This window comes from Stegodyphus dumicola, chromosome 8, assembly GCF_044657685.1.
Source record: "Stegodyphus dumicola isolate Sdum_Otavi_A_Nest chromosome 8, ASM4465768v1".
NCBI lineage: Eukaryota > Metazoa > Arthropoda > Arachnida > Araneae > Eresidae > Stegodyphus > Stegodyphus dumicola.
In genome coordinates this window covers 133,649,825-133,668,767 of record NC_140775.1, presented here as the reverse complement: position 1 = coordinate 133,668,767, position 18,943 = coordinate 133,649,825, and the positions used below count along the sequence as shown (strand labels likewise).

General features: G+C 31.9%; 1 protein-coding gene across 1 annotated transcript in view; it reads right to left on the bottom strand.

Annotated features, from left to right (window-relative positions):
• Window positions 1-18,943, bottom strand: part of LOC118205050 (uncharacterized) — a 47,983-nt gene that overhangs the window by 19,694 nt on the left and 9,346 nt on the right. The window contains exons 6-8 of the mRNA XM_085823031.1: window positions 14,009-14,086; window positions 9,484-9,501; window positions 2,312-2,401 (exon numbers count right to left, since the gene is read on the bottom strand). Of these exons, the coding sequence (XP_085679157.1) occupies window positions 2,312-2,401; window positions 9,484-9,501; window positions 14,009-14,086 (186 nt within the window). The remainder of the gene's footprint in view (window positions 1-2,311; window positions 2,402-9,483; window positions 9,502-14,008; window positions 14,087-18,943) is intronic.

The window sequence follows — 18,943 nt, the reverse complement described above, 5'->3', positions numbered from 1 at the left end:
TCTCATGCGCTACTTACTGCATTCATTGATTTCTCTCTTAGAGTGTGAATCTGCGAAGCCACATAGGAAATACGAACGTCTGAAATACGGTTCGGAATACCATTGGAAATACGGTTCATCACCATGAAGGCGATGGCAAAATCTTACTGTTTTTTCAAAATGTCGTGCCAGGTAAGTCAGTCCGGTAAGAGTGATTAGACCTGAATCTTTCTTATATCCTTTCTGTGCCCGGTTCAGTCGCCGGTTGAGATAAAAGGCTTGGCTGAGATAAAAGAACTTCACTAATAACGCTTTATCCACTAATGTCAGCATTCTAATTAAAACGTTTTGTACGAGCAAGTAGGAGTAAAAATCGAAATGAACTGTTAATCGTAAAACCTGTTATTTGTAGGACTCTGATTTGCATATTTCTTGTTATTACGTCTGTGCGGTGCACTCTGTCAATGAAAATTATAACTATTTATCTTTCCTTCACACACACACACAAAAAAAAAAAAAAAAAAAAACCCGCGAGAAAAACGATTTTGCAAACGTTTTATGGATTTTTAAAAATATTTACAGAATTATAGGACACCCCGAGTATGGAGTAGTGAAAATATGCGCCGCGTAAAGACTTTTCGGGATAGGATGTATATTACATCATGATTTACGAAATATGTTTATACAAAACCAGAGCCATGAATAATAGAAATTATTCTCACTTTAAAATAAAGACCATTACAATCTGATAAGGAATAAAATTAAGACGCAGAAATGTAGATAGATTTATAAGCTCTAGTGTCTGAGATCGTTTTATAAGAGTTCAAGATATTTTTTTCCTGTTTGATATTCTTCCCAGGTATCGGAAATGGATATTAGAATTAGTAAACCTGGACTTTACTAAGGATAATAGTTGTACAGATTTCGTATGAAATGCTAAACAGAAGGTCTATACGAGGACCCTTTGTTTATGGATAAGACATTTAAAGAATCTGGTCTGCTTGTGCGGTACAAAAGGAAGAATTTGGCAGTTGTCCTTAGGTTTTTTTCTACACCTGTCGACAATTATAGATATGTACATAAAAATTATGGGAGAGGGAACTTCTTTGCATATTAGTAAGCAAATTTTATTGTGTTTATTATAGTTACTCCACTATAAATTTTTGAAACTCTTTTAAGGAGGTGGATAAATCTTTCTGTATAAAAACATTACAATCATGAATCAATGGGTAGTTTTACGTTATACTCCATGCAAAATCAGTGCTTCTGATTTTCCCTTTATTTTAATTGCATCGTTTATTTTGAATTTAGGAAGGCTAGTTTAATTTTATTTTTCATTACAGAATAAGAATATTTCTGTGTTGGGAATTAAAATTAATACTCTTACCTAAACCCATTTAAGTGCAATATTTTGAAATTTGCACTTAAATGGGCTTGCTTGTACTTGATATTTGACTACTTCAAAAGATAGTCTAATTTCAAATGAATGGCGCTGCTGCTAAATAAGTCTTTTAAACTTTCAAAGTTTGTATTACTTTGAGCTTTATACTGTAATGTTGTACAGCTCGTCTTAGTTTAAATTTGCAGTTTCAAATTTAGATTAAACATGCCCTTTTCATTTGAGAAAGAAGACTTGTTTAAGAAAATCCAATAGAAACTTGAAACTATTAAAACTATTGTACAGTCAGAAAAAAAAACAGCTCATTAGAAATCCTTAGAATGTTTGTTGTTAAAATTAAATTCTAAGTCAGTAGGCGGCATTCCGATATTTTAGTAGCTCTAGGAAATATCTTGGAATTTTTGAATCATTAAATGCATGATTATGTATTTTTATCAGTGACAAATACACTGATGAGATTCTTCTAAACCTGTCAAAAGTTTTGTTAATTAAATTTATTATAAATATGGTGTTATTTGTTTTATATTCAGATCTACAACCAGAAATAGGTTTATATTAATTTGTAATTATTTACGAAGAAGTTATATTTTCTTACGTTATTGAAATTGTATCGTTAATTTCCAAACGCTTGTTATTACACTCAGTTTAAAACCTCGTCTAAAGATGATTTAGTTTACGCTTAGACCAAAACAGAATAGCTCTATTGCTTCAAACACGCTTCTCAGAGAAGCTTAACTCCAGGTTAACAAATAATGCCTTGTACAATTTACGAGGTTATTAATACTTGTAATTCTTTTTGGCATCGTTACAGATGGCTTATACTGTATAGTAATTGTAAATATTTTATATATTAGCATGGTATACTTGTTAAAGAATGATATAAGAGAATTAACGCACACGTTTCCAATTAAAAAATACATAAGTTTAACTTACACTGCTGAAGACGTTCTAGAAGGTGGAGAATCTTCAGACCCCACAACGGTTACAAGAATAGGTTTCTTAGGTTCTTGGTCGGACTTTTCTCTATACGGAAATGTAATATTTTAAAGTACATTAGACTGACGATGCAAGAGTATTAAATATACTAAAATATTTTAATATTTTAAATATATATATATATATGTGTGTGTGTGTGTGTTTGTACACATATATAATAAATATTTAAATTATATACAAGCATTAAATACTTTAAACTATTAAATGCACCAAAATATTTAAAGCATGTATGTTATTAAAAATAATAACATACATGCTTTAAATATTGTCATAAAATGAATAAAATAATGACTAAAAGTTGACTGAGAGAAAAAATGACGCAACAAGTAACACTAGGCAGGAATTAAAGGAATGATAATTGACGTCGATTTTATTTCTGAAAATACGCTTTCAGTGTTTGAACACTATGTTTTTCTTAAGATGCAATTAAATGAAAGGCAGGTGTCAGTAAGTATATTCATCAATTTTAAACTACTGTTTAATGTGAATATCTAGAGCTTCAGCGAATCAACGGAATATTTTCGTTACATCTTATAATGTAAAAAGGGACTTAGCATTTATACCATTAATTGATAAAGGTTATAAATGTGAAGTAATTTCACTAAGATTTTTCAATTGACAAATCGATGTGGATATATCTTACTCTTTTAATGTAATAACTGCCATATGATTTATTTATAATTATGAAATTTACTTTTACGTTCAATACTAATTAAAAACGCAACACTTTCTTGTTACTGTCTTCTTATGCTCAGGCAATTGGCTTGAATAAATTTCAAGCTTTATCTGTAAGCATAAGTGAACATAAAAGCATGCAATTTTGCAAATACAAAAGTACCTAAAATAAAATATAGTTATATATGCGAATAGAATCCACTGTTATAGAATTATATAGAAAATCGGAATAGAAATGGAACTAAATATTTTAACAGATAGAAAATGTAGTCTGAAGGAAGGAGTTATGCGTATACAGTAAAAGCTTAAATATTCAAATATTCGTTCTAAATAAAACTACAGATGATGGACAGCGTTATGTATAGTCTTAGTCAACTGAACAATAACCGTCAACGACGTGAACGGCGACGTCAGAGACATTTCTTCATAATGATAGAGTTTTAAAAGTACGTTTTATATTTTATAATCTTTCGTATAGTTATTTATCATAAATGGATTTTAACATAATATATAAAGAACATCTAAATAAATTATCAGCAATTTAATTTTATTGCCTTACAGAGAAGCAATCCGGAAAACTGTACTGTCTAATAGTCGAATATTTGAATACATATACGGGATAATTCGCATTCTTTTGTAGGCAAAATTATGCGTATCCGCAAAAATGTACATATAAAATAGAACTCTGAATAGAAAACTCTGAAAATAGGTAAAAACGCATAGGTGACAATCAACTCCTAAAATACTTAAAAACAGAAGATTGAAAATACGAGAAATAATCTTGAATGAAAGAAAAGCCTGTCAATTTCGGGATAATATTGATTACTAACATAGCAAATCTGTATTTTAATTATTTTATTGATTTATTACTGAGTCATCAAAAAGTTTCGATTAGTAATCAATGCATATTTCTAATATTAGGGCTCGCTCTCAAAAGCTAAAAGAATTCTATTGAAAGAAACTCAACTCGATTTAAAATTACTGTAATTTAAAAGCGTCGACTTGATTAAATAGTAAAAACAAATAATATAACAGTTTTAAAATAAGAAGATTTTATTTTAACGTGACAAAATATTAGGCATACATAGCAACACAAGTTTTCCAGATATTGGTTAGCAATGCAAAATTAAGGCTTTATAAAAGCTTAATGCAAAACATTTCTTGATATGAATATATTAGAATGTGCCTATCGAAATTTACGATAGAACAATAATTTTTCCCTTTTACTTATTCGGTTTCCTACTCTCTATCTTACTAACTGAGTTACATTTTTATAAAGGATTGGATTTTTTTTTTACTGATTAACAGTTGCGATTTCATCTCTTTGTACAACTTTCAATATTTTTTATACATATCCTTGGCAAAATTAACAAAATAGTTGCCGCATTGCTCAAAGAAAAAAATTAATATCACGTGAACGTATTTCACTATTTACTAATAATTGAAATTCTAGATTATTATTTATTATTGTTTAACATTTGCTAAACAATAATAAAAGTTAGAACAACACGCAAGTTTGAACTAAAGGTCACTAGACAATAGTAATCAAAATATTATATGGAACATAATGAATGAAAAATATATTTGCACAATATATTTTTCTTATAATAAATATTTGTATGAATCAAATGGTACTCAAGTCATCCTTTCAAATTTAACAATTAGAAATCAAAATACTTCGTTGATAATTTCACTTGCAAACGAAACGTAGAAAGGACAAGAAACCACGTAGCGTTCATTTTTACAACCAGAAGATTTGCTCAAACAGTGATGGAGGATTCATCTTTCTTTATTCACCCTTCCTGTTTTATAATTTCAAATTTGCTCAGCTTTACCGCTGTCTTAAAAAAAGCCATTTGACTAAAGCGAAATTTTCTCATAATTTATTATTACTTATTATGCTATTTCTTTGAACATGCTTACTGAAGATACGAAATTTGCATCTTTATTAGGAAAAACAGTGTTTCGTAATAAAGTACAGTACAGTGTTTCGTTACGCAACACTTCTTAATGCCAGTGGTACGACCATATTAACAGTATTTTAAAGGGAAGGAAAAAGATTCCTAAAAATAAGGCTAGTGATAAACAAGAGAATAAAAATACACTTTCTGAAACTAGCAGTTTCGTGGAGCAATAAGGTAATTAATTAACTCCAATATGCTCTGGTATCAGACTGAGAAACTTGATTATTAGTAATTAAACCCAGGAGTACAAATTGAATCCCGCATTATCCGAAGATTCATTTCTTATTTAGAGATGAGCAATCCCGGCAAGATGCAGTTTTCCTTAAATACTAGGTATCACACTTGTTCAAGCTTTATATTCCACGGCAGGAATAAGTGGCGTGAAATGTTTATCACTTGAAAACATCGCCCCGGAGTAGGCTATATCCTAGCACATCAAGCGAAGCTTATGGTATCTCACAACATCTTATTTCAAGTACATAACTAGGATTTCGATATCCATGAAGAGTAGCCGATATGCACGTATCATCACTGGTTGGCAGCTCTTAGGAATAACTGGGACTTGTGAACAAGCTATGTTAGTTCACTTATCTCAGCGATTAGCTTCGAGAACGTAAGCTGCCTATGATCACTTTCTCTGCTCGAATTGAGGCAGGAATAAAATCCTGCACAATTATTGCACTATTGCGTAAGTAAGTGTGCATATATATATATGTATATATATATGTACAGGCATTCTTTTTATTTGCAATTTGAAACATGTGTAAGTATTTCGATTTGTATAGCCTAATTTATTAGCATTACTGAAAGATTTTTTATTTATTTAACTGCTTATTCTCACTTTCTGTGGATATATACTATATAGAGAGATATATAAAGAGATAGATAGATAGATAGATAGATAGACATAGAGAGATAGAGGGGGAAGGGCTATAAAATTATTTGACAAAATAACGGCCTCTCGGAAGCTCAGAGAGCGATTAATCTGTTGTAAATTTTGCAATATAGTATTAGATAATATGCGGACAGCATACAAAAACAACAGAGCCGAAACAAGTTTTATTGTGACAGTTAAAGGAACTGTAGCGAGAAAATTTCGTTTGTAAACACCAAGTCTTTACAATAGCACTAAATTTTACTTCACTAGAAATAGCATAACATATTAGAATGGAGTAAGTGCAACGGAAAACATCAACTATATGGCTCTTTAAATAACAAAGTGGATTATTACTCGCGTTACCATATGTTAATCTAACCAGTTACTTTATGCTTCGGATCTTTACTGTCATATATCCCTCCCGGTTTCTCTCCAGAATGCGAATAAGCTCGCGTGTATTTAAGCTGAAGTTTTTAGATTATGAAACCGAGTATCTTCTGCCTCTCGAGGAGATGTTACTAAGTTGCTGCTAACTCAGGTAAGAATTTGACCTTGAATTTCAATTCTAGATATTTGAATATCTACGCCGGTTAGGTTTATGAGCAAACTTCGCGTTAAATTGAAATTGTGTAATCTTTGAGCTTATCTGAATTTATCGTTATTTAAGACATCTCGCCGAAGTGATGGCTTACTTGTAAGCATCAGGTGTGATTTCTAGTTTTCTTTAGTTTTAGTAAAAGGACCTTTTACACCCTTTTAAAATATCAGTTGCTATTTTGGACTTACCACCGATAACTGGCTCTCAATCCGTCTAAAATTTGGTTACATTTATGATAGCAAAAAAAATTCTGTATGAAGCGAAAGCAAAGTTAAGCTGTAAAATTATCTGTCTAGTAGCCAAATAGAGGGTATTCTGCTATCTTCTGCATAGCTTATACATTTCAAAGAAAACAATAATAATAATTACACAAATGTAAATATTGAACTCTTTAACATTTTTTAACCGAAAAGTTACAATGTAGAGAAAGTATTACTAAGACTTTAGTGGATCGTAATTTGTAGTCGAGTTTGTGTTCAAAACAAGCTGTGAGCGTTTGGATTGACAAGTTAAGTTAGATAGCACGAATACACATGCAAGGCGATGTTGCCGAAGTTTAGTAGATACTTCAGTCATAGCTAAGATAGCTTAAAGCATAACAGAAGGTAGCAAAACAACGACTCCCAAAGGGTGCACACATTTTTAATAGGAATAGAACCTTTATATAAACCCTTTCATCAGGAAAACTTGTTATAACACGGAAACTTCCCAGTTCGTAGATCTATGTTCAAAAATTCCTGAAGTAATACATACAGGGTAGATATTCGGCATTATAATTTTTTTATCGACTTGACACATTTCATTTTGATTAGACAGCTAACTAATAATTAATTGTGTTAATTGGTCATAGAACATTTCTTATGACTTGTAAGCATCCAGCAATGCACGTTGTGAAAGAATTGTATGCAGTAGAGTGACAGCTGGTTTAATCTTGGGTGATAGAGCTTCGAGAAGTAATATCTACTAGTTGGCATATGCAAAGTCACAATGTCGCAATGACATATGTAATATCAGTTGGCATATGCAATATCAGTTGACATATGCTTAGCTATGTATCAATAATGTCCATGCACGCGATTACAGAACTGCATCGCTTAATTATTTGCAGGATGGTAGGCTATTACATACAGTCATGAGATGCGAAACAAAATCATTTCACAAATGGCATCATATTTCGTGAATTTTGTGCTCTTATGATCTTTATGCTCCGCTGATTTAACACCATGAACTTCTGCTTCAGATTTACCTTAAATCCAAATTATGCAAAACATATTCCTCTATATCAAAAGAAGAAAATAAAATTATCACTAGAGAAGCATGGAATAACGTAGCTGATGTATTCGTGTCGCTGTTCTCTCTCTGTTGCTGATTCATGCATTGTATTCTTAATATAATCCGTGAACATAGCGAATAATCTGTAATGAAAGAGTTCGTCTGTAACAAGCAGTTTTCTCACCTTTACAGTTTCTTTTTATTCATTTTCTACTACTTTTTTTCCAGTACACTGTCCACTTATTATTTAAAAAGTGTATCGCTGTTATTGGTTTTTTACACACATCCTTATATGCTGTCCTTATATGAAGTTTCCTTCATTCAAAATCTCTAGCCCATCAAATATCGTGAATTGCGAGAATATATCACCCTGTTCTTATGTTTCAAATGTCTCAAGGAATTCCTCGTTTTCGTGGTCTCTAAATCACTGATATTTTACGAAGTTTTCTTATCATTTGAAACATATTTAGAAAAAACCACACGCAGAATCTGTCTCATTCATTTGGAAAAAAGCTCACAGAAAGCTCTCTGTAATTTACATTTTTGCACCACATAGACTAAATTTTTATCATAGAAGAGCACGCATTAGAAATCAAAAATTTAACTTCAAAGACAGGGTGTTATGGAAATGATTCCAAACATTTTCACTTTAGTTTCTATTAAATTCTGAATTATTAATCCTATCAACCTATACGGTATTAGGGAAAATTTGGCATTTTTTTCTACAAGCATAATATAATTTTCTAGTGAAAGTGGCGCCAATGGGTCAAAGACAAGTATGCTGCAGTTAGAAGAGGGTTTTCACTTATTTTAGCGGTTTTTCCTAAAAGACTGTCAACTATTGATTGTTAAATTTTAAAGATATAGCCTGTGCATGGTGTGTTATAAAAACGGAAGGTAAACTGTAAGAGAATTTTTTGATTGAAAATGACATAAAGGAACCGAAATTAAATTAAAACCTTTTGTCTCACATTTTTGGATATATTTATTTATTGATTGATAACTTTATCTTTAATTCGTAGAATTATGTCTTGAACTTAAAAATTCGTCTAGATCTAGAGTTATAAGTCATCTTATCCTATATTGCCCTTCTTTAGATACTTAATTTCTTTGTATTTAGTGACTTTTACATTTAATAGCTGCTACTGACAAGTTTTAGACTCATCGGTATCCTAAGTGTAACTATAAACAGCATAATATCTATAGCCTATATATAAACAGTGTTAATTAAAAAGAAAATAAGTTTGAATTTATTTATTCACCGAATATAAGACATCATTAAATGACTTTAAAGGAAATCATGTGAATAATTTGACCTGCAGGACTTGAATCCATAGGATTATTCTAAGAGAAGTGATTTCTTGCGCTGCAGAATGAATTTTCCTTCTACCAAAATAATTAGAAAGTTTGACTGCAGATTTCCTAACATGTTCTTCCCCTTTTAGTAACTTCTAAATTATTTATTATCATGTAAGCTACATATGCACTACGTTAACATACCAAGACTCGCAATTAGTGTTTTATGTACGCATATCAATCATTTATAGGCAATTAAACTATATCTGAACCTATGCAAAATCAAATTATATTGATATTAAAAAATATTTATAAAATTTAAGAAAAAAAATTATACTGAAATTTAAGAAACGCTTTTCCTTTTCATTACTTTCTGTGGACTGCAGTTTGAAGTTAATAAAAGTAAGAACATGAAACAAATTCTAACCTTTCAGCATCATGCAACCTAGAAAATAAAAAAAATAACAATAAGAAACTTGATACGTAATTTCAAAATGCATTACAAAAATCCTGTAGTATATACAAAATCCTATTAATCTATAGGCATTTATTAATACTCTGCTACTAACTTTGAATGTTATGTTACACGCAAATTCAAAGTAACCGGACTCGCAACACGTTTATAGCATAATAAAGGAGAGCATGGTAATAATTATGATGCAACAAATTTATGATGAAATAAACGAACTCATTATTCATTAATGATTTAATAAAATACGTATACGTTCATTAAAATGAGCTCTTTATTGAGGTATAAACTTGTTCCGAATTTGCTTAATTTGGATCAGCTTTCCTAACAGCGTAATTACGCGTATTTCTCACAGATAATTGCACTAATTTCATGAAAATTAGTTTTCCAGTCTTCAGTCTTAAATTTCGAGAAATAATAAAATTTTTATCATATATATATCTATAGATATAGATATATATAGAATATAATTTAGCATATCCATATATATAATATATATAATGTATATGCTATATAATATAATGTATTAGGAATTTGAATTATTTTATTCAGGTTTTATTTTTAATTTTCATATTCCATTCAAATTATTTTTTTAATTGAATTAACTGATTCGGCTTCAATTGATTTTAACTTTTTTTCCAACTTTTACACACACTGTCTTTTTTAATGTTTTCCATTTTAGGCCCCAAGCATTCCATTTATCTGTATTTTTTTCCTCCTCAATTTGAAAACTTTTCTAGATAAATTATTCTTAAAGCTCCTTAATTTTAAGTAAATTTCCTTCTAAAATTAATTAATTTCTTCAAAATTTTAACTTTAAGATATATTTAATTTTGATTTTCAACAGTTGCTTTTGATTTAAAACTTTAATTTGTTTCGCTTTTGAGTTCAAAATTATTTAAATATTCATTTAGTACTTTGATTTTAATTTATCCAAATGTTTTTCTAGTTTCTTATTCCCGTAATTCTTATTTTTAAGCATATCATATCTTCATGATTTATTAAAATTTAAAAAAAATACAGTTTATACTTTATTGCATTTTATGACTTTAAATAATAATTTTAATTTAAATAATTTAATCTTAAATTAATTTTATTTTATTTAGCACTTTCTTTTAAAATATGTCAATAATTTATAGTCAACGAGATATAATTCGAAACGTGACTCTATTGAAAATTCTTCGACTTTGCCTTGAAAAAGAGAAAAGAATTTTTAATAATTATTTATATTATTTTTACTATCTTATTTTACTGAGTTGTTTCTTTTTATTGCACTTTTGATGTATATATATTTCATGATGAGCTGTTGACCCCTTTTTTATTTATATATTATATCTTCATTTTATATATATAAAATAAGGTCGCCATCCGGCCTTAGTAGTGGCCAAGATTAAGCCAGCTAAGTGCACGCCAATGGAAATTTATTTGCGTAAATTAAAAAACAATATTGCATAAATATAAATAAAAATTGAATAAAAAGCGAAACGACGTAGCAAAATAACATAAAAAGTGTAATAATAATATAATATATAAAACTTTTATCTCTGCTATTTCCAGTGTACATAGTGCCATGCAATCGAATTGCAAAAAAATTAACTAGAGATTAATTTTAGTGAGTATTATGAGTGCGTGTATCTCACGCTTATATATATATATATATACAATCTTTGAAAAAAAATCAAAGCACCATGAAGGAAGTGGTCGTTTTTAATGAAATTGAAAATGTGTATAGTTCATAACACTGATAATAAAATGATTAAAAAGTCAATGTCATAGTAAATGTTCACGGCTCACAATCACCCGTTGAGTGTTCAAATTAATAGTTGGTCGAACTGCCCCTGGCGGCAGTGCGTGCTTGAATTCGTCGAGGCAATTCGTCAAGATAGAGGTTCCTAATGTCATTCTGCAACACATTCTGTCAGGCATTCATCAATTGTCGCTGGAGATCTGCGATATTTTGTGGTGCCCGTATCTGGCTGCCTACCATGCCCCAGACATGCTCGATTGGTGAAAGGTCTGGTGACTTTGCTGACCAAGGAAGAATATTAACCGCACGGAGACAATCCAGAGATATGCGAACGGTATGTGGCCTGACATTATCTTGTTGAAAAATGGCCGCAGGTTGACGTGCCAAAGGTAATGCAACCGACCGCAGGATGGTTTCAACACATCGTTGAGCTGCTAAAGATCTACGGAGGATGACTAAAGATGACCAGCTGTCATAAGAAACAGCGCCCCACACCATCCCACCAGGGGTCATGGCAGTATGCCTTTTCAAAACAAAGGCTAACTGGGACCGCTGGTCCCGTCCTCTCCAGACACGAACACGGTGGTCGTCTGCTTCAAGAGTGAAGCGGGATCATCGCTGAACACTATAAGATGTCAGTCTGATGGCAGCCATGATGATCGGCTGAGACACCACTCCAGACGACTCCGCCGATGTTGTGGGGGTCAAAGGCAAACGTCTTAAAGGGCTCTGTGAGCGTTACCCCGCCTCAGACAAGCGCCGTGAGATGCTGGATGGTACCACGGGAGGTATAAACGTGGCTGTAGTGCGTTGAATAGTCTACAATGATATCTATCGTTGGGGTGGGTCGGACCTGACGAACAATCATCCTATCTTGTCTCGCATTCGTGCTCCTTGACCTTCCGGCAATTTCCTTCTTTGACCTACCGGCAAGACTTCATTTCGTCGGCAATTTCCTTTTAGCAATCATTGCTGCCAACATCTTTGCACAGCAGTGTCTGCACGCTGCAGATGGCGGCCTATTGCTTGGTAAAACCACCAAGTTTCGCGCAACCCTACAATGCTACCGCGTTCGAAGTCGTTTAGTTGTCTGTAAGGTCTCCGATATCGTCGTAAAGGCATCTTTAGTTAAAGTTCTTTACGGAATTACAAGAGGAGTAACAAAACAAGATAAATTTTCCTCATCTGTTAACTGGTTTTATACTTTGCGAATTGCACACTAGAAATGCGTGCTATGATCGCAATTCCTTTTCATTTGCATTAAAACTTTGATCATTTGCATGTTCGATCATGATGTTTTTGCATACCAAATTTCGTCACGATCGCAAAAGGGTGCTTCGAGTTCGCTTCTTGGTGCTTCGAGTTTTTTGCAAAAGAGTGTATATATAAACTTCCTTTTCTATTTCACGATAAAAATCTCTCCTCAAAAATAAAATACCAAATGAATTTAAATCAGCAGCCTCTTGTTTGGCAATGCAATCAGTTTAACATCTTAAATGAATTCCCGATAAGAGGTTTCCTAATCTCGAAAGAGCTACAGGCTGTTGAGACAGTTACTGGTAGGAGCGGCATACACATCTTTTTAATACTGTTAGTTATCAGATGTCCCAATTCTCCGTCATCTGTAACCTAGCTTTGTTTTTCAATATATTAAATGATATTAATCAATTCAAATTATTATTGTTATTGTGTGTATTCCGAGGTTCATTAAGTAGAAAATACAAACAAAAATGATACGAAACTTTATATAAATCAGCAATAAGTTTAAATCTTATAAAAATTTAGAGTTAAGTCTTTGAAGTAGATGTCGAATAAAACAAATATCTCGTTTAATGCATGGTTTTTTTTTTATTCAGTTTCTTAAACAATATCCTTTTTACTTCAGAGGTAGTGATTTCATTTCTTCATTACTATTTCATATTCTATGAACTAAAGGGTATACGAAATATAAATATATGATGCGTTTCTAAAACGCACAATTTTAATAAAATACACTAAAATGAAAAGTAGATTTCCTAAGTCTCATAATCTCGTATATTTTAATATAAGCTACTAAAACTAAAATTATGTGGCTTTCGAATGGAAAACATTCTAGAACAAAATCAAAATTTCAGTTAACGGTATAGCAGATAGTGTACAAATAATATATGTAAGAAGGATTACATTTAGTTCGAATAAATTTTTCTTTGATAACTTTCATTTAAAATTCCTCATTGCTAGCAGCCTGATGATTTTATTTTTTGTTGTATATGATCAGGAAAGGGTACGATAATTAAATAAAATGCTTCTAGTGCATTTGATTAAAATTGAGTAACTTAGAAATGATTTTGGTTTATTAATTAACCAATCATTTTAGATCAAATTACCAACAGAAGCTGAAAGAAAAGTAGTGCAGTGGTTTTGAGCAATAGATATTATTCAATTATTCATTCAGTTATTTAAGCATTATCCAGATTTTAAGTCACATTTCCGTCAAAATTCTAATATCACCTCTCGTATATCCCTTTTTGGAAGAACATTCATTAAACATTTAAAAAATATTTTAAGACACTGGTATTTATCTTAGTTTTTAATGTATGTTCCCTTCTTTGTTCCCATTTGTTACTAATCGATCCATTTTAGCTTTCTAGCTAAAACGACTTTGATTAGATTTTTTAGTACGGTCCAGGTCATAGAGCTTTTAATTTTTATGTTATTTTGTGTTTAACTTAAAACTGGATTTAAACAGATACTTACACTTTATTTGTAAATATTAATTTTCTGTGATTATGTCTTGGTTTATTATTAGATGATACAGGACGATTCCTTGGTGATCTGAAAATAGGAGTAGCATACTAAATACTAATTCAGAAAAAGCTAATTTATTAAGTTCCCTTCAAACAGTTAAAATTACGATGCATAACAGTTTATTGAAAAGAATAATCTACATCTTAAGTGTATACTCTTCTTCCACTATACGAATTTTTTTATACGAAGACGTTATCTTAAGTATCGATTTCACTATTAAATTAACCAGATTTTAACCTTATATAGAGACAATAGTTTAAAAGAAAATTCTGTAAATTTCAAAAGAACATGAAGGCGATAAATTAGTAGGTGGTCCATCTCTAATCCATAATCTGCCATTCCTTTATTATTCATTTAAATTAAGTGTCACAAAAATTATAGAAAAAATACTTCTTACATAAAGCGATATATTTCCTAAAGCCTACAATTTTCATCAAATCATTTCAATTTCTGCTCATGTTTTCAGTTTTGGCATTAATCTTCGCAAAAAATTTAAAATCCTTATTTTTTAATATTTCGATATTTTACTTTCTATTCTTTTATTCAACATATCACGTTACATTTGTCTTATTAATTATATTTTACATTAAGAGGCATTAAGTGACATATGCCCGGGAAAATATTACACAATGTTAGCTACTTGATGAAGAATGGCTCATCAAAATTCCTGGAGCTTTTTAACACAGCTTTAACCTAAAGTTGGGTTTTGGTATCTTCAATAAGACAAGTATTTGTGTACAAGTCTTTGGAAGAACGTAATGGTTACTGATTAATATATATGGTATGCAAAACGTTGCTTTAAACGAATTAAGTATTCTTACATTTAATGATCTATAGTGATATATTTACAAAAGAAAAAACGATAATATTTGTAAATACAGTGCTTATATTTACAAATAAAGCATTTTACGCCTGGTGATTTCTATAGTTCATTTTTATAATGCATGATTTCTGCTGAAGATATTCTTCTTATTAATAACATAATAAATTAATCTACATGATGTGCTTAAAGAAACAGCATTTTTGATAATGAACAATTTATTTAGAAGGAACAATCCATTTCTATGACAGGAATAGGTATTTTATATTTATCACCATATTAATTACGAAGGATTACGTTATATAATGTTTAATCTTTAAGTTAAAATACAGCGCCGCGTATTGTAAAGAGAGAGAAACTCTCACTTAGCCATCTGGATTCAGATATGCAATATTCTAGAGCATGTACTAATACTGAATGTAGTAATTACTGTTAATAAAGTTGTTAGTTCTTTGTCCACGCATTCATTTAGAATTACAGAATCATAGTGCACTTTCTCAATTTTTTATCTTCAACACTTAAACATAGCGCAGTTTAAAACATTATATTTTCATTAAAATACACATATATACCTCGATTAATTGAAATTCCAATGAAGATCAGTTATAGATAAATTTATTATCATTTAAGCAAAAATGCGATTATAATGAAGACAGCTTTGAAAGGTTTAGTATATATTATATATAAGAAATCATCATAAAAACATGCATGCTATATGGGTCATAAAATAATTTTAAGCTGTGCACAATATATACATTAAATAAGGTTTGCTTTACTGTTGGAAATATATCAGTTTACTAGATACAGTCAACGGTTTTAAGATTTTTATTTGATATAAATAGAATATTCAAATTTATAAAGCAATTCTTTTTAAAATGATGGGTAATTGCATGTTTAAGCAGCTATGCAAAAATTAAGTAAAAACTTTACTAAATTAAATTAAATTAATTCTCTTTGGAAACGTCTTATTTTCAGCTTAAAATACGAAATTCGTACGGAATACGTAATCTTGCAATGGACATAGGTCGCTGTTTCATCTTTGAGAAATTTACAGGTGAAGTGATTTTGGGTACATTCGAGACATCATAGGGGATAGTTTCACAACAACTCTCTATGACCATATCGTTGACAACGAAGAACATCACAGTGATCTGGTTACTTTTACGTCTTTCTAAAATTCACCCTTAGATTGAGAATGATCTTCTTGTATCCGCAAAGAAGGGAGAAGCCATGGCCGTATTTACACCAAATGCGTAAAGCAAAAAAGAAGGCATAGCCATCTGGCCGTAGAAATAGTAAAGAAAATTAAGTTAATAAATTTTTAAAAAGCGTTAGGAAAGACTAGATTAATGTTAACTAAACAAGATGAATGTGAAAAGCGTCAAAGAAATCCAGTTTGCCAACTGAAGAAGCTTCTTAGTTAATCTTAGAAGACTCATTGTTTGCACTTTTTTGGGCAATTCTGAAGTCAAAATTGCTATTAAATTTGCAACTATGATTAGATATCAAATATTAGTTAACTTGCTTTAATCGACTTAATATTCGCATTCCTTGATACGAAAATTGAACAATCGTTTAGTTTGGCCGATGTATCTCACATCACACTCATCATATATACCATAAATTTCCCAATAATTAATATCAGAAATGGAATTTTAAAGAATTAAACAATTGATTTTATTAATAGGTGAGAAAATGTCTTGTAAATTTAATTTCTATAGAATCCGTACAATTTTTAACTCATATAAAGGAGTGTGTGTATTTAATTATGGCAAAGCACACTAGGGCTATCTGCCTAAAGTTAGGGATGTCTTCGTGGAGGACTTTCTAAGGGAAAGTGGCTCGTATACACGTTACAAACCGGGAAAACCACTAAAACACCCATGCAGCCAGCCCGTTCACGGGATTCGAACCTCGGACCAAACTACCAGTGTTCACCGCTTGGCCGCTGGTGGGCCTGATATAAAGCGGAAATTAAAATGGAAGAGCGACAAGATTACTGATTTTATTCATAATAGTAGAATACCTTCTTTGCTGGCAAGATGAAAAATTATTTTAAATGTTTCATCAAGAACTACGGGAGAAACTAGTTTTCAGTGGCGATATATTTCAAATAATTACGTTCATTAGAAAGCAAATATTCTGAAGACCAAACTTTGAGACAGAGAAATAATAATAGTAAAATAAGCCATTTTTTTGTTTATCCGGGTGACAGGATTCGTTGCGGATTATACACTGCTGGCAATTAAAAATGCAACACCATGAAAGAAAGAGAGTACAAAAAATATATTTACTGTACGTAAACTGTATACCATAAAGACAAAATGATTAAATTTGTAAGCAGTTTGGGCTTTTACAGGGGTGAGAATTTAGTAGAAACAGCTGCCACCATTGGCAACTAAAACGGCTTTTACCCGGCTAGGCATGGACTCCAAGTCGGCTTGGATGTCAGAAACGGGCAACTCATTCCATCAACCGTATTAGCCGGAGTTAATGTCTTCAACCGTATTAGCCGGAAAGGGGTAGCGTGTAAGTCTCTCAGCAACCCATGACGAGCTGTTTTTAATGGGTGACAGATCTGGAGACCGTGCAGGCCAAACCAGCAATCGAATACCTTGTGTTTCGAGAAAGGTCAGAACACGGCGTGCAACTTGTTGTCTTGCATTATCTTGTTGAAAGGTGGCGTTTGGGGGCCTCGAAGATAGGGCCTAATCACTGGACGTAAGATGTCAGAAATGTACCGATCTGCGTTCAAACTAGCATCAATCTGAAATAGAGATGTGCGTGTTGTGTACACAATGGCTGGCCAAACCATCACACCATGGGCAGGACCCCTATGCCGATATCGGAAGCAAGATGGCGACATGCGATCTCCTTGGAGCCTACAGACACATATACGGCCACTAGCATACTGAACGCAAAACCGGAACTTGTCTGAAAAGAGGACATTGTGCCACTCCTGTATCCAGCTTTGTATTTCGACGCACCAGAATCGCTGTCTCCCTATATACAGCACTATCAAAGTGGTACTGCCGAAGTAAAGTATCAGCACGGTGACCATTACTGTGCTGTCGAAGTAATGGTTGCCGTGCTGATACTGAGCGTGCTACAAACATGCCTATTTCCTTACTAATGGCCCGTGATGTGGTTGTACTGTTTTGTAGGGCTGACCTCACAATATGACTGTTCTCTCTGGTTGTTCTGAATGCCGTTGAGATCCTGAATGGCGTTCAGTATGACCCTTAGTAACCCATTGATTACATATTCGCATGGACAGTGGTTAAATGTAGACCAGTGCGACGGGCGATGTCATGGAGCAATAATCCACATTCTCGATAGGCAACGATCATTTCTCTATCGAATTCCGATACTTGGTGATAAGCATTTCTTCTTATTTTTCGAGGCATAACACGATATCCTGAGCAAACACTGATCTTACAAAGGCTTTCCGAATGAGAAATCCACTACACAGCTTTTCTTTCACACGATGCTTCAGATGTCATTTCTCCCTCCTGCGTCTTTCAAATGCGCTGAAATACTAATCGTTTGCCTATCCCAACCTCTTCTTCCTTTCGTGTGATTTTGACGTTCTTCAGATCATTCCTTCCTGATGTTGCAATTTTAATAGCAAGCAGTGCAAGAATATAAAAAGAGTGCAGGGTATTGTCAAATTCAGTTTCAAAAGTGAAGTGATGGTTGGATAAATCTAAAATCTGGGATAAATCGTCTTCATGACCACCAAAAAGCTCTAAAGTGTCATCTACGTAGATAATCTTTAGAATTCAGAGATGATAGTTCCTCAAATAATTTGACTTCAAAATAGTGCAAGTAAAAGTCAGCAGGTACAGCTCAGGGCGTAACCCATATTTAATTCCTCATTTTGTAATAAATTTTTATTTTGGAAAACAAAGTGAGTTTGTGTCAAAGACGCTTCAGTAAGAAAAATTAACTCATTAATTTCATTATGTGTGAAATGGAATTCTCGAAGCCTGATTTCAAGACATTTTAGTGCTCTTTTGACTGTAACAATATCAAACAGCAATTTGAAATCAAAAGAAACTATA